General features: G+C 42.2%; 1 protein-coding gene across 8 annotated transcripts in view; it reads right to left on the reverse strand.

Moving 5' to 3' along the window:
- PHACTR1 (phosphatase and actin regulator 1) overlaps positions 1–17,876 on the reverse strand; it is a 261,903-nt gene that overhangs the window by 94,707 nt on the left and 149,320 nt on the right. For 7 of the 8 annotated variants that reach the window (XR_012644501.1, XM_074987675.1, XM_074987673.1 and 4 more), the window contains 2 exons: positions 6,403–6,567; positions 3,514–3,720 (listed from right to left, as the gene is read on the reverse strand). Coding sequence is in view for 7 of the 8 variants with exons in the window: in XM_074987675.1 (XP_074843776.1) it covers positions 3,514–3,720; positions 6,403–6,567 (372 nt within the window). In the remaining variant the exon portion in view is untranslated. The remainder of the gene's footprint in view (positions 1–3,513; positions 3,721–6,402; positions 6,568–17,876) is intronic. The other variant, XM_074987678.1, reaches the window with a different exon arrangement.

The following is a 17,876-nucleotide window of genomic DNA, read 5'->3' on the forward strand; positions in this document are numbered from 1 at the left end:
TGATTTATATGCCACACTATCTGAGGTATTTACCTGTTTCTTCTCACTCCTCCCCTGCCTCTGCTGACCAGGCCTGTGGAGATTTTCTAAGAATGTATTCTCAGTTATTCTTTTATTTAATTTTCTAAAACGTATTCCTTAAACAAGATAAAAGATCTGAAGCATTTCTGCAAGCTCCATATCTGAGATTTACCTGAAATAAAACTCATTCCAAGATCACGTTTCCTTTCATATCCTTCTTGCACATATCTACCAGACCATTAACTACTGTCATTCTCTATTAGTCATGCTTGGTACGTCCTAACTTGTCCTTCACTCTCCTCACTACATCCTCAATAGGAAAACAGACACTGAAAATGCAATGAAAATCTGAAAAGTCTTCATTTGGAGCACCAGAAGTCAGCTTTCATTAATTCTCTCACACACAAACTATGGATGTCTCTGGAGTAATTAGTAGAAGAATAGAGTTTATTTCACTTTCTGGTGGTGAGGATGATTCATTAAGATGCACTGCTCATTTTCAGTGACTATGCAAGTTTAATGTAATCTAAAAGGGCAGCATAAGACATATAGAAATATATGCCCCTAGGCCTCCCAGTAAGAAAAAAATCAAACCTATTGGTCTGATATGTTAATGTTTATAAGGGTAAATATGGATGAAACTGTCAAGCTCTATCAAGAGGCAACTACCAGATAAACTAGGGCCTTTTAATTAATTCACATTCTGTACTCCTTCTCCCCTAGAGATGTGTGTGTTTGTGTGGATCTTGTCTATGTGTGAGAGTGTATGTCTACATGCAAGTGAGTTCATGTGTAAGTGGGACAGAGCAAGAGTGAATGGAGCAATCATTCTGATTAGGCAATTCTCTGTCTTCAAAGAGCATCCGAAAGTAGCTCCAGAAGTACAGAACAGCTTTGTTGGAAGTACGTCTCTGTTAAACAACAGAGACATGCTGACCCATTAAATAGTTACTTAAGACAGATTTCACTATATCTGAATGACAGACACATATCTCCATTCAGCATTTGTTTCTCCACATAACTTAAAGAGCAGGACAATCTCTTTCTTTCTTCATGTTTCTGTGCAATGCACAGTTAGCAGTGTTTTCCCTTATGTCATTTTCTTCATTTGTGAGCAATAAGTCATAGGGGTAAACTGCATCATAAGAAGGGATGGGAAACAAATTCAGGGACAGTATAAGCAACTGTACACATGACAGAAAGTGAAAAAAGAACCTTGCCTGGTTTTGCCCCTGTGGTTTGCAGTTTTAGAGAAAAAATTAATCAATTTAGAGTTGATTGAGGCAGACAACAGAGTTGAAGAAATCCCATGTAAATTTCAAATAAAAGTGAACAAGCAAATAAAGCCCAAATCAGTTGACCACCTAACTAGGTACTACACAGAAACAGGTGAGAAAAGCAATATATGCTCTTTCCTAAAGATTCTTCTCTTATCTTTTAATAGTCAAAAGAAAACAAACTAATTCAGCGAAAAAAAATAACAGCTCTTAGCACTGTATAAACAGGAAGGGATCACCCTCATGCACACCACTGCTAGGCAGGGAAGTATTAATATCAGAAGAATGAATGAAGGGAAAAGACTGCAACCTATCCAAGTTACATAGGGAGTCACTATCAAACTGGTCTTAAAGCCCAGGTGTTGATTGCCTCCTTGCTTGTGCTGCTTTCAATGACAACAAAGAAGACTGTGCACACATATCTCAAAAGGCAGAGGTATTTTAGGAATATTGAAACATTTCACGGTCCTTGTGTGTGCCTGTAATATTTTGCTACAGGATGGTCTGATGGGCATTCAGGGAGAGTTCATTAGTCACATATGGATGATTCTTTTTCCTTGCTTCCAACTGCTTTGACAAGGGTGACTATCCACCCCGCAATTTGGCGGGACAGTCCTGTATTTGGGATGCCAAAAAGGCATCCCTGCTTATTTTATAAAAGGGACTAATTGTCCCATATTTGGGCCCTCCCCCCTGACCTTTTCTGTCAGCAGCTGTGCAGGCACAGCTGCTAGCTGGCATGCAAGTAGATCACTTCCCCAAGCCTCAGGGAAGCCAGGGGGAGTATGGGCAGCTGGCACATCCCTGCCACTTCCCTAGGGCTCCCGGAGAGTGCTGGGGACTGCCGCCTCCTTCCTGGTTCCCTGGAGCTTTGTGGAGCCAGGAGAAGCTGCTTCTCCCCCCACATCTCCCTGTCCCGTATTTGGGATGGGGAAATACAGTCACCCTAGCTTTAACAGATAACCGGCCTCTTAATGGCCAAGAAGAGTCTGGACACCTGTGGAAGAAGCTGAAAACGCAGGCACAGGAAATTGCATAACCTGCCTCCAGTACAGGCTCCAACATAGCAGCAAGGGACACCAGAGCACCCTTCAGGGCCTGGAGCAGGAATGGAGCAATTGGGGAACTGGGATTAACCATCACCACTAGGAAGACATGGAGAAGGGGTCCAAGGAGCCAGTCATCCTGAGCAAGGAAGCAGAGCAGCAGGGACCCAGAGGGCAGAGTAACTGGGAAAGAAGGAGACTGAATGTGGTAAGGGTGGTATGATGAGACAGCATGGAGCTGAACTGTGACTCCCAGAGGCAAATATCTCCCACAGAAGATGATAGGATAGTAATGGGGAGGGCTGAGTTCCTACAGAGAATTCTCCCCCGGGTGTCTGGCTGGCGGTCTTGCCCACATGCTCAGATCTAACGGATTGCTATATTTGGAGTTAGGAAAGAACCTTCCCATGAGGCAGAACAGCAGAACCCCTGGAGGTTTTTCACCCTCCTCCATAGTGTGAAGCATGGGTCTCTTGCAGGTGTAAACTCGTGTAAATGGTGGATTCTCTGCAACTTGAAGTTTTTAAATCATACTTACAGGACTTCGGTAACTCAGTCAGAGGCTAGGAATCTATTGCAGGAGTGGATGGGTGAGGCTCTGCAGCCTGTGCAGGAGTTCAGGCTAGGTGCTCATGATGATCCCCATTGGTTTGAGAGCCTATGAGTGTCACAGAAACGTGTGCAGAGGACCAGAGGGGAAGTGGGGAGCATAGCACTCGTGGAAGCTGGAGGAGAATTAACTAAGAACAAAGGGAGAGGATCTGATACAATGTTTTTTCCCCAAAAGAACAAAGCGCTTGTTTCATGAAACAGCTATGGAAAGGACTTTCCTATCGTTACTTTCCCACCTAAATCATGGCTGTTTTTGCTAGAGATTGCACGGTGGTGATCAGGGCCTTTAGGAGGCTGGGAGGAGTGGCAGTCTATGGGACTGTGGATGAGAGGAGAGAAGGTCCACCTCTATTGAGATGTTGTCCACACTATGAACAAGTTTGAGAATCCCTGCCTTGCTGTATTAGTAGAGCCACAACACATACAATATCAATACACATGAAACATTTACACAGCAGCTTTACCAAAGAAAAACACTGAGAGTGCCAATACAGGAGTGGACTGACTGCTCCTTTAAGGGAAGTGGTGAAGCAGACCATTCAGGAACACCTACTTACCAGTTAAGTGGCTGGCAACCCTGGCAATGGGTTTAGGAGGCAGGGCAGGGGGCTGTTTGAGGAGGGACAACTGTTTCACTGGGGTGTCCGCATGTTCTCCAGGGAAAGCAGCAGATTTTTTGGGGGGAAGTAGCAGGACTGGTTTAGCTGAAGGATCTTGGGACAGGAGGACTCCAGACTCACTGGATGTGGGGCTTTCTTCAGACACTGGAGGACACAACCACATCAGACGCAACAACGTTAAAAGCAGAGTGGCAGTAGGTACAGTAATAGTAAAGAGAAGAAAAAGTAGCACAGAAATACAGATTAAAAACATGACTAATAGATTTCACTGCAACATCACAAAACACAGAGAGAGAAAGAATGAGACACACACACACACCCATGTACAGACCAATTTCAGCAATGGGTCATTGTGCATTCAAGCAACAGAGCATTTTTCACTGACACGAGGGTTGAATTTTGCTCCATACACCTTTAACACAATCAAGAGCCTTGAAATGTCAAACCATGGACCCGCCAGACAAGTAACAATACACAATCAATAAACAAGTAGCTAGTGCACAGGTTTAGGATTCAATATAATGGCATCCTGCCCATCTCTCTGGCAGGGTCCACTATATTTTCAAAAGACTGCACAGCTGTGCAGGATCACAGGTCTACAGTCATACCAATAACACATTCCTTTCCATTCTTCCTCTTAGGGCAATGTGCAGTAGTCAACACACAGCTGATGAAAGGCACATTTCGTGCCACATGCCTCAAAAATGCTTTCTGATGTCTGCTGTAGAACAGAGCGGTGCAGCTGAAAAGCAGCACCAGCACTGATACTCTTGATTCTCAGGAATGTTGTTGTCCTATGGAGCTGTTTCTTCTCTGAAACTGCCTGTTACAGCAGGATTGAATTTAGCCCATTGCTATTTGAATGGAATTGTTTTCCTTCCAGGTCCCTCTCAAAATAACCGACAGATTGTTATCTTGTTGCTGTTGCACAGTATAATCGAACAGCTTTTTCTTCAGCCAGTACAAGGTCTAACTGATCTGTGTCTCAGCTGAGCGTACACAGCTGAAGCATGAAGACCACAACCCTTTTCTAGTCAAATGGTGATGAGAGAGTCATTCCACTGCAGCCAAAGGAGTTACTTCTGATTCAATCAGATACAGCTCAAGTGGACACCCCCTTCCAGCTATCTCAAGGCCAGCAAAAGCAGAAGTTGAACACTAAAGCAGGTGCTCTTCAAAGGAGATTCTGGCTGGTGCTCCTGAAGCTGTGAAAGGGACCTCTTCAGAACTGCCAGGTTTTAGATTTCCCAAATAAGAACTTTTAACATGCAGTTCTCTTTTTACGGTGGTGAAGGGACGAATCCAGGCATCTGAACCAGGGATAGGTGGATCCAGGCAGATAAAATAATAAGTGAAATTAACTTTGATCCAAGATTTCATCCCAACCTTTCTGATGGTATCCTCTGACTCCCCCACCTGCTTTTTATGCCTGTACCTCTCTAGGACCAGTAGCACAGGTGCTGAAATATCATGAGAAAAAGAGTTCAGACAGTTTGCCTAAGTACCAAGATTTTTTGGAGGCTGCTCCTCATCAAAACACAAACTTCATATTTTGAGATGCACAAAGCTAATGAGAACATTGTCATTCCCTCACGCACAACAAGGCCTCCCATTCATTTGTAGAAGATAGCTCTTTTGTCACTCAGTGACCTAGTGGGTCGGAACAGATTTTTCTCACCTATCAATTTACCTTAACATCTGAAATCACAGCTCCTGTGCTGCGCTTTCCTCATTGAGCAGCTGCTCTTGAGGCATGAACCCTGTGGGCTGGAATGCAAGTGGTTGCTTCTGAGCTATAGAATGTCTAAACCTTGTCCATATGAAAAACCAACAGTCCTGTAGCACTTTAAAGACTAACAAATTTATTTATTGGGTAATGAGCTTTTGTGTTGCTTTGGTGTTGAGTAGCAAACGTGAATCCAGGGAGCGGGGAGGGGAGGAAGGAAGAAGGATAAGAAAAGGGAGGAGGGGCAGATGTCACCTGTCACAAATAGTACCAGTGAAAGAAGTAAATTAAGTGGGATGGGTGCCATTCCTAAAAAATATCAAAGGTGTTTGGCCAGTTTGGCCAATGTATGTGGCAAAAGGGCACTGCTGGCACATGATGGCGTATGTCACATTAATGGATGTAGGCGCCCCAGTGATGGTGTCTTTAGTATAGAGATGAGGACAAAGCTGGCACAAGCTTGTCTGTATGATAAGCTGTGTGTCCTTTCTTTATACTTCACTGTGTTCTCATTCTGCTTTAGAAGTGAGAATCCCTTGGAATTGCTTATCATAGGTCCCTGCACATTAGGGCCTCAGCATTACCTACCTAGATACTGGCTTTGTTACAACAATCAGTGAAGCATAAAACTCTCCTCTCTAAATCTGAAAGTAAGAAAAACTTTCCTGGCAGCTGCTTTCATCACAAAATCTTCTTCCAAATAGCAAAGAACGTAGAATACCCATGAGAAAATTAAATTAAATCCATAGTTTACAGATTTAAAATATACAAACATTTCATTTTGCACTCTGATTTATGCATGTTACTCACTAGTAATATATTTACAGAAAGATGACAAGCCTAGTTTGCAGTCCTGCATACAGCTGGGATCAAGTTATGAAATTTGGACCTGAATCCAAACTTCTCCCAAGTTCTGAAGTGTTTGGATCCAAGGTTCTGGCTTATATCTACTCCTGTATGTCAAGACCACACGTGTGTGTTAAACATTGAGCATCACAGATCAAAAATCATCAGAAACCGTATTTTAAAAGCTTTATAAGAGCATAAATTTAGGAAAAAAATTGATATTCTGTATCTTAGAATGAAAAAAGAAATGTTACCTGACCCATCCATGATATCTGTGGTTGGGAGCACCTCATATGTACATGGTTCTCCAGATGCAGAACCTGATTCCAGTTCTGCTAGGGCTGGTAGTGAAAGCTGGCTGGAGCTCAGGGCCTGCCCATTCTCCAATGATCCTTCATTTGGTATGGAAAGCTCCCCATCTGATAGCATGTGGAAGAAAGCACAATGATAACAGATCATGAAAAAGTCAGATATTACAAGAATGTAAATAAAACAATGTCAGTAAATAGACTGCCCTAAAGCTGTGGTTTCCTTTGGCTTGTTCATGGCTCAAGGACTTGAATTGCGACTACACATTCAACAGCCACAGCACACAATGTAACATTTTATGCATGACGTCTATTTACAGCAGCCTTACTTGCATTCCCCAGAAATCTTTCTTTGCTCCTCAAGTTGAACAAACGCCTTCTTCATAACGTCATGGTGTTTGTGTCACCGTCTTACATGTTGGGTGTGTTGTAATGACAATTTTATGCAATGTCAGGTCGAGATGCCTTGTTGGAACATAATGCTATGGAATTTTACAACCATCCAGCAATTCTCTAAAAATTCTCTAAAAGCGGTTCCAAGATTTGGAAACATCCTGAAAAATGTTCTTGTTGGATATGGGATTGTGACAAGAAAATAAATATGATCATTGGACTGGAGGCCAAATGTGAAGGATTCCTGTTTCTTGTCCACCTTTAAATGTTCCAAAAAAACTACACCTCTGCCAAAGGCTGTGAAGTGTAGGAGGAGAATGTGCTTGAACTGATGCTATGAAGCTTTTGCATTAATTTTGTTCCTTTCCACTTGTTTTTATGACATAGGCGACATATAAATAACACCACAGAGGTATATCCCTATTTCATGCACCACTAAAGCCATTAAAGCTCCCAGCATGACTAAGACTTAAAGTGATAGACTAACATTGAAGAGTTGGTATAAGTCCTTTATATTAGCAAATAGCAAATTCTAGCTGGAAAATCCAACCACAAAACCCTTAAAAATTCTCCAATTTCTGAAGCAGTAACAGATCTTTTCCCCACCAAATACCAGTCAGAACTAAAACCCACCAGGACAGGAGAGACAGTGACTATTATTTTCAATGGTGTCAACTCTTGTGATTTGATTGCAAGTCTCATGATAGTTACTGTTTTCCTAGCACCTCAGTGCTGGAGGCATGAACATCTTAGCTTTTATTAAAACAAACAAAAAAAATGGTTCCAGCAGTTTCCACACCGGCGGTGAAATAAAAGCCTGAAAACATGATGCAACAGGTTCCCTGGGGTTCCACTGAGCCCTGTGACCCACCAGTCTGGGTTCACACTGTGCTGCTGTGACAAGTTGTAGCCCACTCTCAGTCTTACACTTCCACCGGCATTTCCACATGCAGGGCTTGCAAATTCTCAAGGCACAACCTGCACCAGCTTTACAGCTTAGGCTTCCCACTCCCTATCCCGCCTATTCCAAGTCCTTTTCTTTCTGAGCTTCTTTCAGGTGTCGAGTTGTGGGGGAGTGAACAACCATGGATGATGTCACTCCCTGTCTTAGCTTTCCCACATGGCAGGAACCCTTTGTTTCAAACTTGGTTCCCTGACCAATTAGTGGAAAAATACAGTACCCAAAATGGAAACCCGTGTCTTGTGGTCTGGTCACATGCTCTTGCAGAGTCATAGCCATTATTACTGACAGGCTGACTAAAACGTTCTCAGGAAGGCTTACAGGCAATGTTCCCTCTAGTTTCTTCCACCCACAGGCAGAATACATTTTATGTCCACCAAGGCATGCGTGGGTGTGTCCCAGCAGTAGAAACACGTGCTGTCGGTGCTCTGGTAACCAGCTGGGTGACACCTGAATCTCTCCAGGGTGGCTGCCCAAGAGCTCAGGGAACAGTGCTCACATGTGGGAGATAAGCTTCTTCTAAGACAGGCATGTCAAACTCAAAGCCTATTGAGGGCCCCACAAATGAAAACCAATTGCTTTCAGGGCCACCAACGAAAATGTACTTCTTTCAGAAAGTTGTAATTATTCATTATTATAGATTATGTTTTAGGCATATTTTATAATTTTTCAGGTCTTATTTGATTATAATACAATCATTTTAATTAAGAATTTAATACTTAATATGAATTTTATTGTTTCATTATCTTAAAATTCAAACAGGCCACATGTGGCTGCATATTTGACATGTTTGCATAACTCCAAGAGCTTTTTACTGAACAGTAATAGTTAATTTAGATCGCATCATTTTGTATGTATAGTTGGCATTATATTATCCAGTGTGCATTACTTTGGTTTTACCAGCAATGAATTTCAGTGGCTATATTCTTGCAATATCATCCGGTTTTGTGATCATTAGGCATATGTGTTAACTCTCTGTTTCCTTGTCAAAAGCTTGAGTTTTGCTGAACTTAGGGTTACCATATTTCCTGATGCCAAATACAGGACACCTGGTACAATTGCTGAGACTTCAGCTAGTTTAATGGAAATCAGACCTATGCCATACAAACATTCAAAATGGCAGTCTACTAAGCACCCCTTAAAAAGACAAACTACATTTTTATAGCTAATCGTAGGTAAAAAAATTAAAAATATGTATTTGCTAGTAAATGGGTATGGCTCTGTAGCAGGGCCTGCTTCTAGGTCCTGCACCTGCTCCACTGCTCCCCTAAAGGCCCACATGAGGTTTGGACTTCAGGCCCACAGGAGGTTAACCTGGCCCTGACTCTGCCTCTGGCCTCCAGAGGGTTCTCCTCAAGTGGGAGGACATTGGGAATGCAGGATTAAGCCCCCCTACTCCCGGCTGTTGCCCTGCAGTGGGGCAACCGATGGGGGCCTTCTGCCTTGCGGTAGCGGACCAGAGGATAGGGGCTGCAGCTTTCCAGTGGGGGCAGGGGGCCCCTGGGATGAAGCCTGAAACCTGCAGGCCTGTGAGGGGTCCCCTCTGGCTGCGGGGGTGGCTGCCTAGCCATGGAGCACCAGGAATGCAGCCTGGTTGAGAAGGGGGCTGGTTGTGGGTCGGCTGCCCCCAAGCAATGGGGCTGCTGCTCTCAGGAGGAAGTGGGGAGGGCTCCTCCACAGCTGCCCCACACTGAAGGGCACCCCGGCTGTTCTACGCTACAGGGTGCTGGGAATTGGCTGACTCCCTGCTGCTGGGGAGCTCCCTGGCTGCCCTGTGCTGCTGGCAACAGGGGCTGCCATTCTGCAGGGAAGCTCCCAAGCTCTAGGGGCATTTACCCTGCGGGAGCTACAACCACGTGTGGTGCGCTCCCTGGCTGCCCCATGCCGCAAGGCACCAGGAACAGATTTGCAGCCCCAAGGGTGAAGTTCCTGGCTGCTCCACACTGCAGGGAGCTGGAACCGGGGCTGCAGTCCTGCAGGTGTGGCTTCGGCTGCCCCACGCTGTGGAGAGCTGAGACGGGGTTAGAAGCCCCATGGCTGAGGCTCCCAGCTTCCCTGAGCCACAAGGCGCCAGGAACAGGGCTGCAAGTCCTGTCTTGTGCAGGGGGGCGGGCTCCCTGGCTGGAGGGGCAGAAAAAAGGACTGTGGGGGACATACACTACCGCCACCCCATTTTACCCTGCCTTACCCTATGGCATGGCCCCTGCTGGCTCCCTCTCCTGCTGCTGCCTGCATACCTGGCCAGTCAGTACATGCTACACGTGCTCTCTGGCCAGCATCTGGTATTTGGAGCTGTAACTGTGCTGACCTGGGGGAAGGGCAGCTCAGCAGGGGGAGTGAATATGGGACAATTAGTCCTTTTGTTGAATAAATCAGGACGCCCTCCTGATGCCTGAAATACCAGACTGTCCCAGCCAAAACGGGATGGGTGGTCACGCTAGCTGAACTTGATATTGTTGAAAGCACATGATGCCACTAGCATCCTTAAGGCTGCTTTAATGAATTTCTACCTCAACAAATTACTGATTCTAGATTTATGAGCCTATCTTTAGGAACAGATTTAAAAAAAATATTGGCTGATACATGATCTTCTGCTTACTTTTAACCTTGGAATTTATTAGTAATTTCAGGTCTCAACTTCCTTGTTTTTGATGGAGGATTTTTGGAGGATTAGTGTGACATGGCATGAGGACAGACAGAGGACAGTGACATCACAATAAATTGAAACCCAAACAGTAGTTTACTCAGATGAGTTAGAAAGGGGAGATAATATTAATTAAATCTATAGGTGTTAGTCAGTTGTTAACTCAATGGCCTGATTTTGATCTGTCTTGCCCTGATTTCACACTGCTGTAATTACATTGACCACAGTATTTACCTCTGTTGATCTGAAAACAGCTATTCCATGCAAGAATTTCAAATTTAAAGCACAATACTTCAATAAATATTCATTAATTTGATCTACAATAAATTCAACCATATCAGGTTAAAAAAAAAAAAGTTAACACTATGAAGATAACAACACTTAGTTGCTTGATGAATGATGGTATTTTTAAAAATAGAATCTGTGGCCTAATCTTGAGGTGCTGAGTAGAGCTGGATTGAAAATGTTTCCCATCTGTGACAATTTTTGTGATTTTTGAACTTTTTTCTTGCCCCACATTGGGGTGACAAATCAAAATTTCACTCTCTTTCTCTTTCTTTTTAAAGCACCAAACTGATAATCTGAAAAAAATACGTGAATTGGGTCAGTCAAAATTTTTCATTCAGATTTCCATTTTAAATGTTGATCTTAGGATAAGTAAGTAGAATTTTTGAAAAAAAAATTTCAACATTTTGTTCAGTTGGGAGTTTGTAGAGACTGGCACAATGTGTTTCAGGAAGAAGGGTTCTTTTGAAAATGTTTTTTTCCTGAAGGAACCCCATCTACATAGCTGTTTTTGCTTTTGGAAAAGTCTCTTCCAGAAATGCGATCGTGCGAGATTATGCAAAACAAGGCATGAGATTTGTAAATTAGCGCTTCATTTGCATTTTTGATTTCCCTCATTTGCATTCCTCCTCTGAAAGGGGAATGTAGTGTAGCCATAGTCAAGAAGTCTTTTTGCTAGTGGTAGGATTTATTTCTTTATTTATAGCTCATATTCATTTAAATTCTATAACCCAATAACAGCCCTTTGGTGCTTGCATTGTGCTGCAGTCTCTTGATATACAGAGATCATTGTTGAAAAATATGCTCAAAATTTGATCTTGTTTAAAGCAGAGCAATGTAAAAAGCTGATAGTTAAGAGCACAGAGAGAGCAAAGGCTTTACTACAATGGTCATTGGTAGAGTCAACAATATCCCAATATAAATTAATCCTGGCTCAAAGGCATGGCTTGACATGATATAAAGTTTAATTTTTTAAGTATATTGACAGCTGCTCTGGGTAAATGATATATAAATACAAAGAATCTCCACATAGTTAGAATCTAGTAAAACAATTACAAAGTGTAAAATAATTTAGTGTTGAAGAAATATGAGTTTAGAGTTAATTCTGGCATAAAAATAATGCACAAACAGTTTTCTCTTTATATTTGCAAAAGCCTTTGCAGTATTTGCATGGCACATGCTGTCACATACTGCAAAATTACTTTCCACATCCTTGCATGAGCTTTTGGAAAGCCACACGACTATACATCAACTCTAGCTGAATGAGAATGGACAGAATAACTGGCATTTATTCTACAGTAGGAGCACAGCAGGGTTACTGTTCTCTGCTAAGTAATTAGCATGCCTACTAGACATTAAAAAAACCCAAACACCTATAGCCATAGAGGGAAGTATATAACTTGGAAGATGCCATGAGGATGCTTTGATTCATCATAGCCTGTAAAAGTAATTCCCAGTGTTTGTGTGGCAGTAATGGTGGTGGTGCAGGGGGACTGGGAGAGGGCAGCGGCAAGGGGAGTCTTAAATATGTAGAGCAGACACTGTCCCTACCATCGCCACATTTATATAACTTTTGAACACGTACTTCTGCTGAGCTATTACTAGCAAAATCTTTTTATTGTTCAGCTTTCTGAAACTCTACCTTTATGTTTAGACTCTGTGTGGTGCAGGGCAGGAACTTGCTATTTGAGAGGGCCATCACTAACAAATAATGAAACAACAGAAATAATAATTCTGTATACTGGATTACTGAGACCTAAATCTGTTGTCTCCTGGAAAATTTTCCTCCTCTCAGATAATGTGTTTCCGCTCTTCAGGGAATGGCTGGTTCTGATGGATGCAATATCGTGGTTTGGAAGCAGCTAGATTTATGTTTCAGACACATTACTCTAAATATTTCAATGTCACATTCAAAACAAAACAGAATCTTTCATTTCTTTCATGACTTCCCAGGGACTCATTCTTACCGACATGTCAGCAGACAGCAAAATCTATTCTAAATAAATCTTGGCTACTAATTACAAGTGAACAGTTAATGGTATTTCTAAGGTCAGAGGCCAATCCTTATTACAGACAGAAAAGTGGATTCTGACATGTCTGTTGAAATAGCATATACATTACTTTGGAGAGTAAGAAATGAACTCAGTGTCTGAGGTTGTACTCTGGCCCTTGATAGCTTTGTATATTCATAGTTATCAGGGCCCTTCATTTGCTATTTTTATTTGATTTCATTTTTTCCCCCAGGAATTTATGAGTGTTTATTGCCACCACAACAGAAACAGGTGAAAAAAAAACAGAAAAAATATTTTGATGAATGGAAAGACAGAGTGAAAAAGTATTCAGCAGACTAATTATCCAAATTCTATTAATCAGTGTGGTTTGCTGCAGAACTAAAACAGAACCCAAAATGACACCTCTGAATTTAAGAAAACAGTATCTTTCTAACCCTCACATAAAACTTCTCATTTGAACAAACCGTTTACAGTTGTAGACTTTGAACTATTAGCCTACAAATATTTACATTAAATAATTGGGCCAAACCCTTTGTAGCACATATACTCAACTCCATCCCTTTCTCTTGTATTTGTCTTTTAGAAAACTTTTGAATACTCCTTGGGGTTCCAAAACATACTCTGGTATAGATTTTCTTTTTCTCCCCATCTGAGTGTGTCAAACCTTTTAACTGTTATCTGTGAACAGCTTGAAACATGTAGGTGGTGGGCATGAGATACATCAGTGTGTTCAGATGCACACACCCTTGAAAGAGCACACGTGTCTGGTTAGTGCTTATCTTCTAGACTAAAGCATTGCCTTACTGAGACATATAAGTCATGCAATGCATTGTACTTTCCTAATAAAACCAGGCTTTTTTTTGTATTTGAATTATATAAAAGTAGGATATAAATTGGAAAAAAACCCCAATATTTTGTAAAACCTGGGAAATTTTCAGTAAAAATCAGTTTAAACTGAGAAAGAAGGGCCTTAGAGATGAGCAAAGTTTATGGGGGGAAACTAAGAACAGACCTGAAATTTTCCTCCACATTGGAACTGAAACCAAATCAAATATGTGAGATTTGAAAAATTTCAGTAATTTATAAACGGCAAAAATTTTCAGAAGTAGAGATTTTGGATGCCCTACTTGGTACGACTTCAATTTTTGGATGCCCAGCTTGGCATACCTTAAAGTGATAATCAGAAAAGGACCAAGCATACACCCTATGAAAATCCAACTTCTTTAAGGCATTTCAAATTGGAAACACAACAACAGAAGTACCTAGAATCCTTAATCAATTTTGAAAATCTTTGCATGTGTGCATATACACATACTTTTTTGCCCTTCCTGTTTTTTGCCCAAGTTTATTATTCATTATTTATACCACAGTAACATGTAGAGACGCCCCCTGCCCCTGAATTGACCACTGAACAACCCACTTCAACTTCTATAACCCAGCTCAACTTCTAGAATGAGTGACCTGGAAGTCCAAGGAGACCAGAGCAGCTGAGATTCTCATGTCTCTGGCACACCTCACCACAGGGGAGGATACAATAATCAGCAGCTCATCCCTGGATGTACTTGTCCAGGAGATGATATGATCATCAACAGTTGCTCCTTGGAAAACCCAAAACATTCTTGTGCTAGAGAGAAAAAGAAGCAGGTCATCCTCGAGACACTCATGTAGTTTTACTTAGGAACTGATTGAAATATGCAGGAGCAGGAAGGTGGAGGGAGGTAATGACACTAGAGATAAACAAGCAAGGAATGAAGAGGGCAGAGAAAAAAGAGAGGTGACATGCAACGTGGTGCCAGGGAGATGGGGAGAAGGGACTGCAAAGGATGGTGGTGATGAGGAGGAGATGGATCATGAGGGATCCCATGGACGAGAAGCAGGAGGAAGGACCGGGAAGAACTGTGCTGAGGTGGGAAGGAAAACAGAACATGAGTGATTATGTTGAGGAGAAGCAGACAGAAGAGGTGAAAGAATCAAAAAGGAGGAGCCAAGGAGGAAGAGAGGGAGAAACATGAAAGTAGACAACAAAGGCTGAGTGACAAGGGATGGAAAGGGAGCAGTAGTGATGAGGTACGATAATAATCGTAGGTGCCATAAGGAGCGCAGAATGTTGAGACTGAGGGTATGTCTACCCAGCAGCCTTATTTCCAAATTAGCTCTTCTGGAATAGCGTATTTCAAAATAACGCTGCCACACACAAAAATGCATTTTGCAACAGCACTTGGCTATTTTGACATACAGCGTCTACATACATAGAGCCTATTTTGAAACAGAGCCATTGGATGCATTGTGGCTTATTTCAAAACAGGCTCTATTCCCTGGCTGCATATACACTACAAGATAAATTCAATATACAATAAATTCGAATACTTAACCTCGATATTATGAATTTGAATAAACTGTCCACAAAGCTTCTTGATATTTGAGCCACCGTTTTTCCATGTCGAATCTCTGCATCCCCATTGTCCCGTGTGAGTTTGACAGCGTAAGCACTGCATTGTGGGCAGCTATCCCACAGGGCCTTAGTCCCCATTGATTGTGGGTGTTTCATGCTGGAATCCCAGAACTTGAAGCACTGTCCCAGAATTCACTGCAACACCAACCATGCAGAAAAAGAATTTGACATTGCGCCATTTCCTGCTGCAGCATTCCAGTGCAAGCACGGATCCACAAATGCTCCAATTCAAAGTACAAATTGTTTCAACAACCACAGCATGAGCACACAATTTCTCCTACAATTCCAAAGCTCAATGACACTTGGCTATCTTACTTGTGCTGCTGCTGACGGTGACGAAGAGGGTGGTTTGGAACAGCAGTTGTCCCAACTGCAGTCCAAGAACTCAGGAGGCACCTACACTTGCATTCCTCTTTTGAAAGAGGTATGCAAATGAGGTAAATAAAATGCAAATGAGGTGTAAATTTGCATATCTGGCACCTCATTTGCATATCCTAGTTTCAAAAGAGTGTCTTTTGAAAGAAGAAAGCCAGTGTAGATGCTGCTCTTTTGAAAGTAAACCCCATCTTTGAGAGAATCCTTCTTCCCACTAAATAAAGGGAAGAAGGATTCTTTTGAAGATGGGGTTTACTTTAGAAAGAGCAGCACCTACACTGGCTTTCTTCTTTCGAAAGAAGCTCTTTTGAAATTAGAATATGCAAATGAGGTGCCAAATGCGCAAATTTATACCTCATTTGCATATTCAATTTACCTCATTTGCATATCTCTTTTGAAAGAGGAATGCAAGTGTAGATGCACCCCAACTGGAGGCAGAGTCTGAGGCAGGATAAAGTCAGCACATCCTTCCCCTCCCCCATGTCTCATCCTGCTCCTGGAAGCACTGTGGACATGCACAGGCTCAACAGACTAGCTGACACTGGTACACTACAGATGACCAAGCTTTCCCACTGATCACATTTCCTCCTCTTTAGTGGATGACTGAGGTTCCCCCTTCTGCCACACACAAAAAAACTATCTGACTGAGTAAATGTGGAACAGCACATTCTCTCCTCCAATTTCAGCAGGTTTCATACTCTCAAGGTCTACAAATCCTCATGGGATCTTGGGCTATGACCAGAAATTTGTAGCAGCATCCCACACGCTTGAAACCAGTAGGAAGGCACTAAGTCTCTGGAAGATGGAGATAGCCATCACTTCTCTGAAGAAGCCCCTGTAATCACATTTCAAACAAGCACCTGCTAGCCTCACATTCAGTTAAATTCCTTGTCACTGATGATCTTACCTAGAGTCAATTAGAAGAACAGATATCAAAATACTACGAGGTAGGTAACTCCTGGGGCTGAAACCATGGAACAGTGGACATTTTAAAAGACAGATTTTAAGATGATATCATCATCATGAAAACCAAAGAGGTGTGAATAGGTTCTTACATTTTGCTTGCTTATCCAATCAGGAGCAAACATCAATAATGGTTGTACTGGGTCTGTCAATCGAGTTAACTGATCAGACTCACAGGTGTTGAATGGCATAATGGATGCAAAAATGTCCTCTCTCTTCAGTCTGGTCTAACGTGTATTTTGATCAAGTTCATCCACAGGGTGGCAAGCGTTGATATTGAAGGCAGCAGCTTTAATTTAAGATAAGCTCTGCACAGGAGACCTGCAGATGGTAGCTGTTGAGTGTATGTGTTGCCATGACCACAATCACTCCATAGTCAGTGCAATCAAGTCTTTGTAAGACAATCTGGCCCTTGGACTCTTAGGGATTATCTTTAGTGCGCTGCCACTGGGAAGCTATTTATGACAGCGCAGGACATGTGAAAAGTGGAAATAAAATTCCATGGGGGAATTCTCTCTGACAGTGTTTTAAATGCACTACACAAGTTGCAAGTCAGGGAGAATTAGGTCTCAGAGTGTGTATGTATGTGTAGTTGCAGACATTACATAATCATTTTAAGATGTGTAATGACGGTTAAAAAAATAGGTTCTTTAAATGCTGCATTGCAGATAGATGCTATATTTTAAAACTCACTACACTATCTTCCCACAAACCATTTAGAGCAGCAGGAACCTAATCAAACAGGTTAAAAAAATACAGTACTTGCAAATCTTGGCTCGTACTTTTATAGACTCCGTCACAGAACCCCAGAAATTGAAGATGATGGCTAAACAACTTAAGTTTTGGTCAACTCTTTGCCAACATCTGGTCATTCCATGCAGTGTATTCTTGAGTGATTTGACACATAATGATTTAAGATATGGGTTAGCGTTTTGATGAATACCTTTCTTGTTCCATGACTCTTGCAGGGAGAACGTGGTACTGTGATACACCGTGTCTGGTTAGATTTCACTTATCAGGTGACACTGTATCACCAACAAAGTCACCAAGCAGTAACTGAGACAGGATGACTAAGACATCTTGAGAGGGCTGTGAAAGAAAGGGCCAGAAGCCAGTTCTATTATCCTGCTTCTCCTTGCAAGCCAGGTTAATATTGGGGCAGAAGCCAACGCATGCTGTGGGTTCAGCATTTTGGGTACATACTCAGTTCAGTTTACCCACAGTATGTTTATTGTGGTAAGTATGAGTCTTTTTAATGAACATACAAGGGAACAGTACTCATTTACTTTTCAGTTCTACTTGTTGCTGTCCACTTGGCTCCCATCCTAAGAAAAA

Source organism: Carettochelys insculpta, chromosome 2 (genome assembly GCF_033958435.1).
Source record: "Carettochelys insculpta isolate YL-2023 chromosome 2, ASM3395843v1, whole genome shotgun sequence".
NCBI classification, from domain to species: domain Eukaryota; kingdom Metazoa; phylum Chordata; order Testudines; family Carettochelyidae; genus Carettochelys; species Carettochelys insculpta.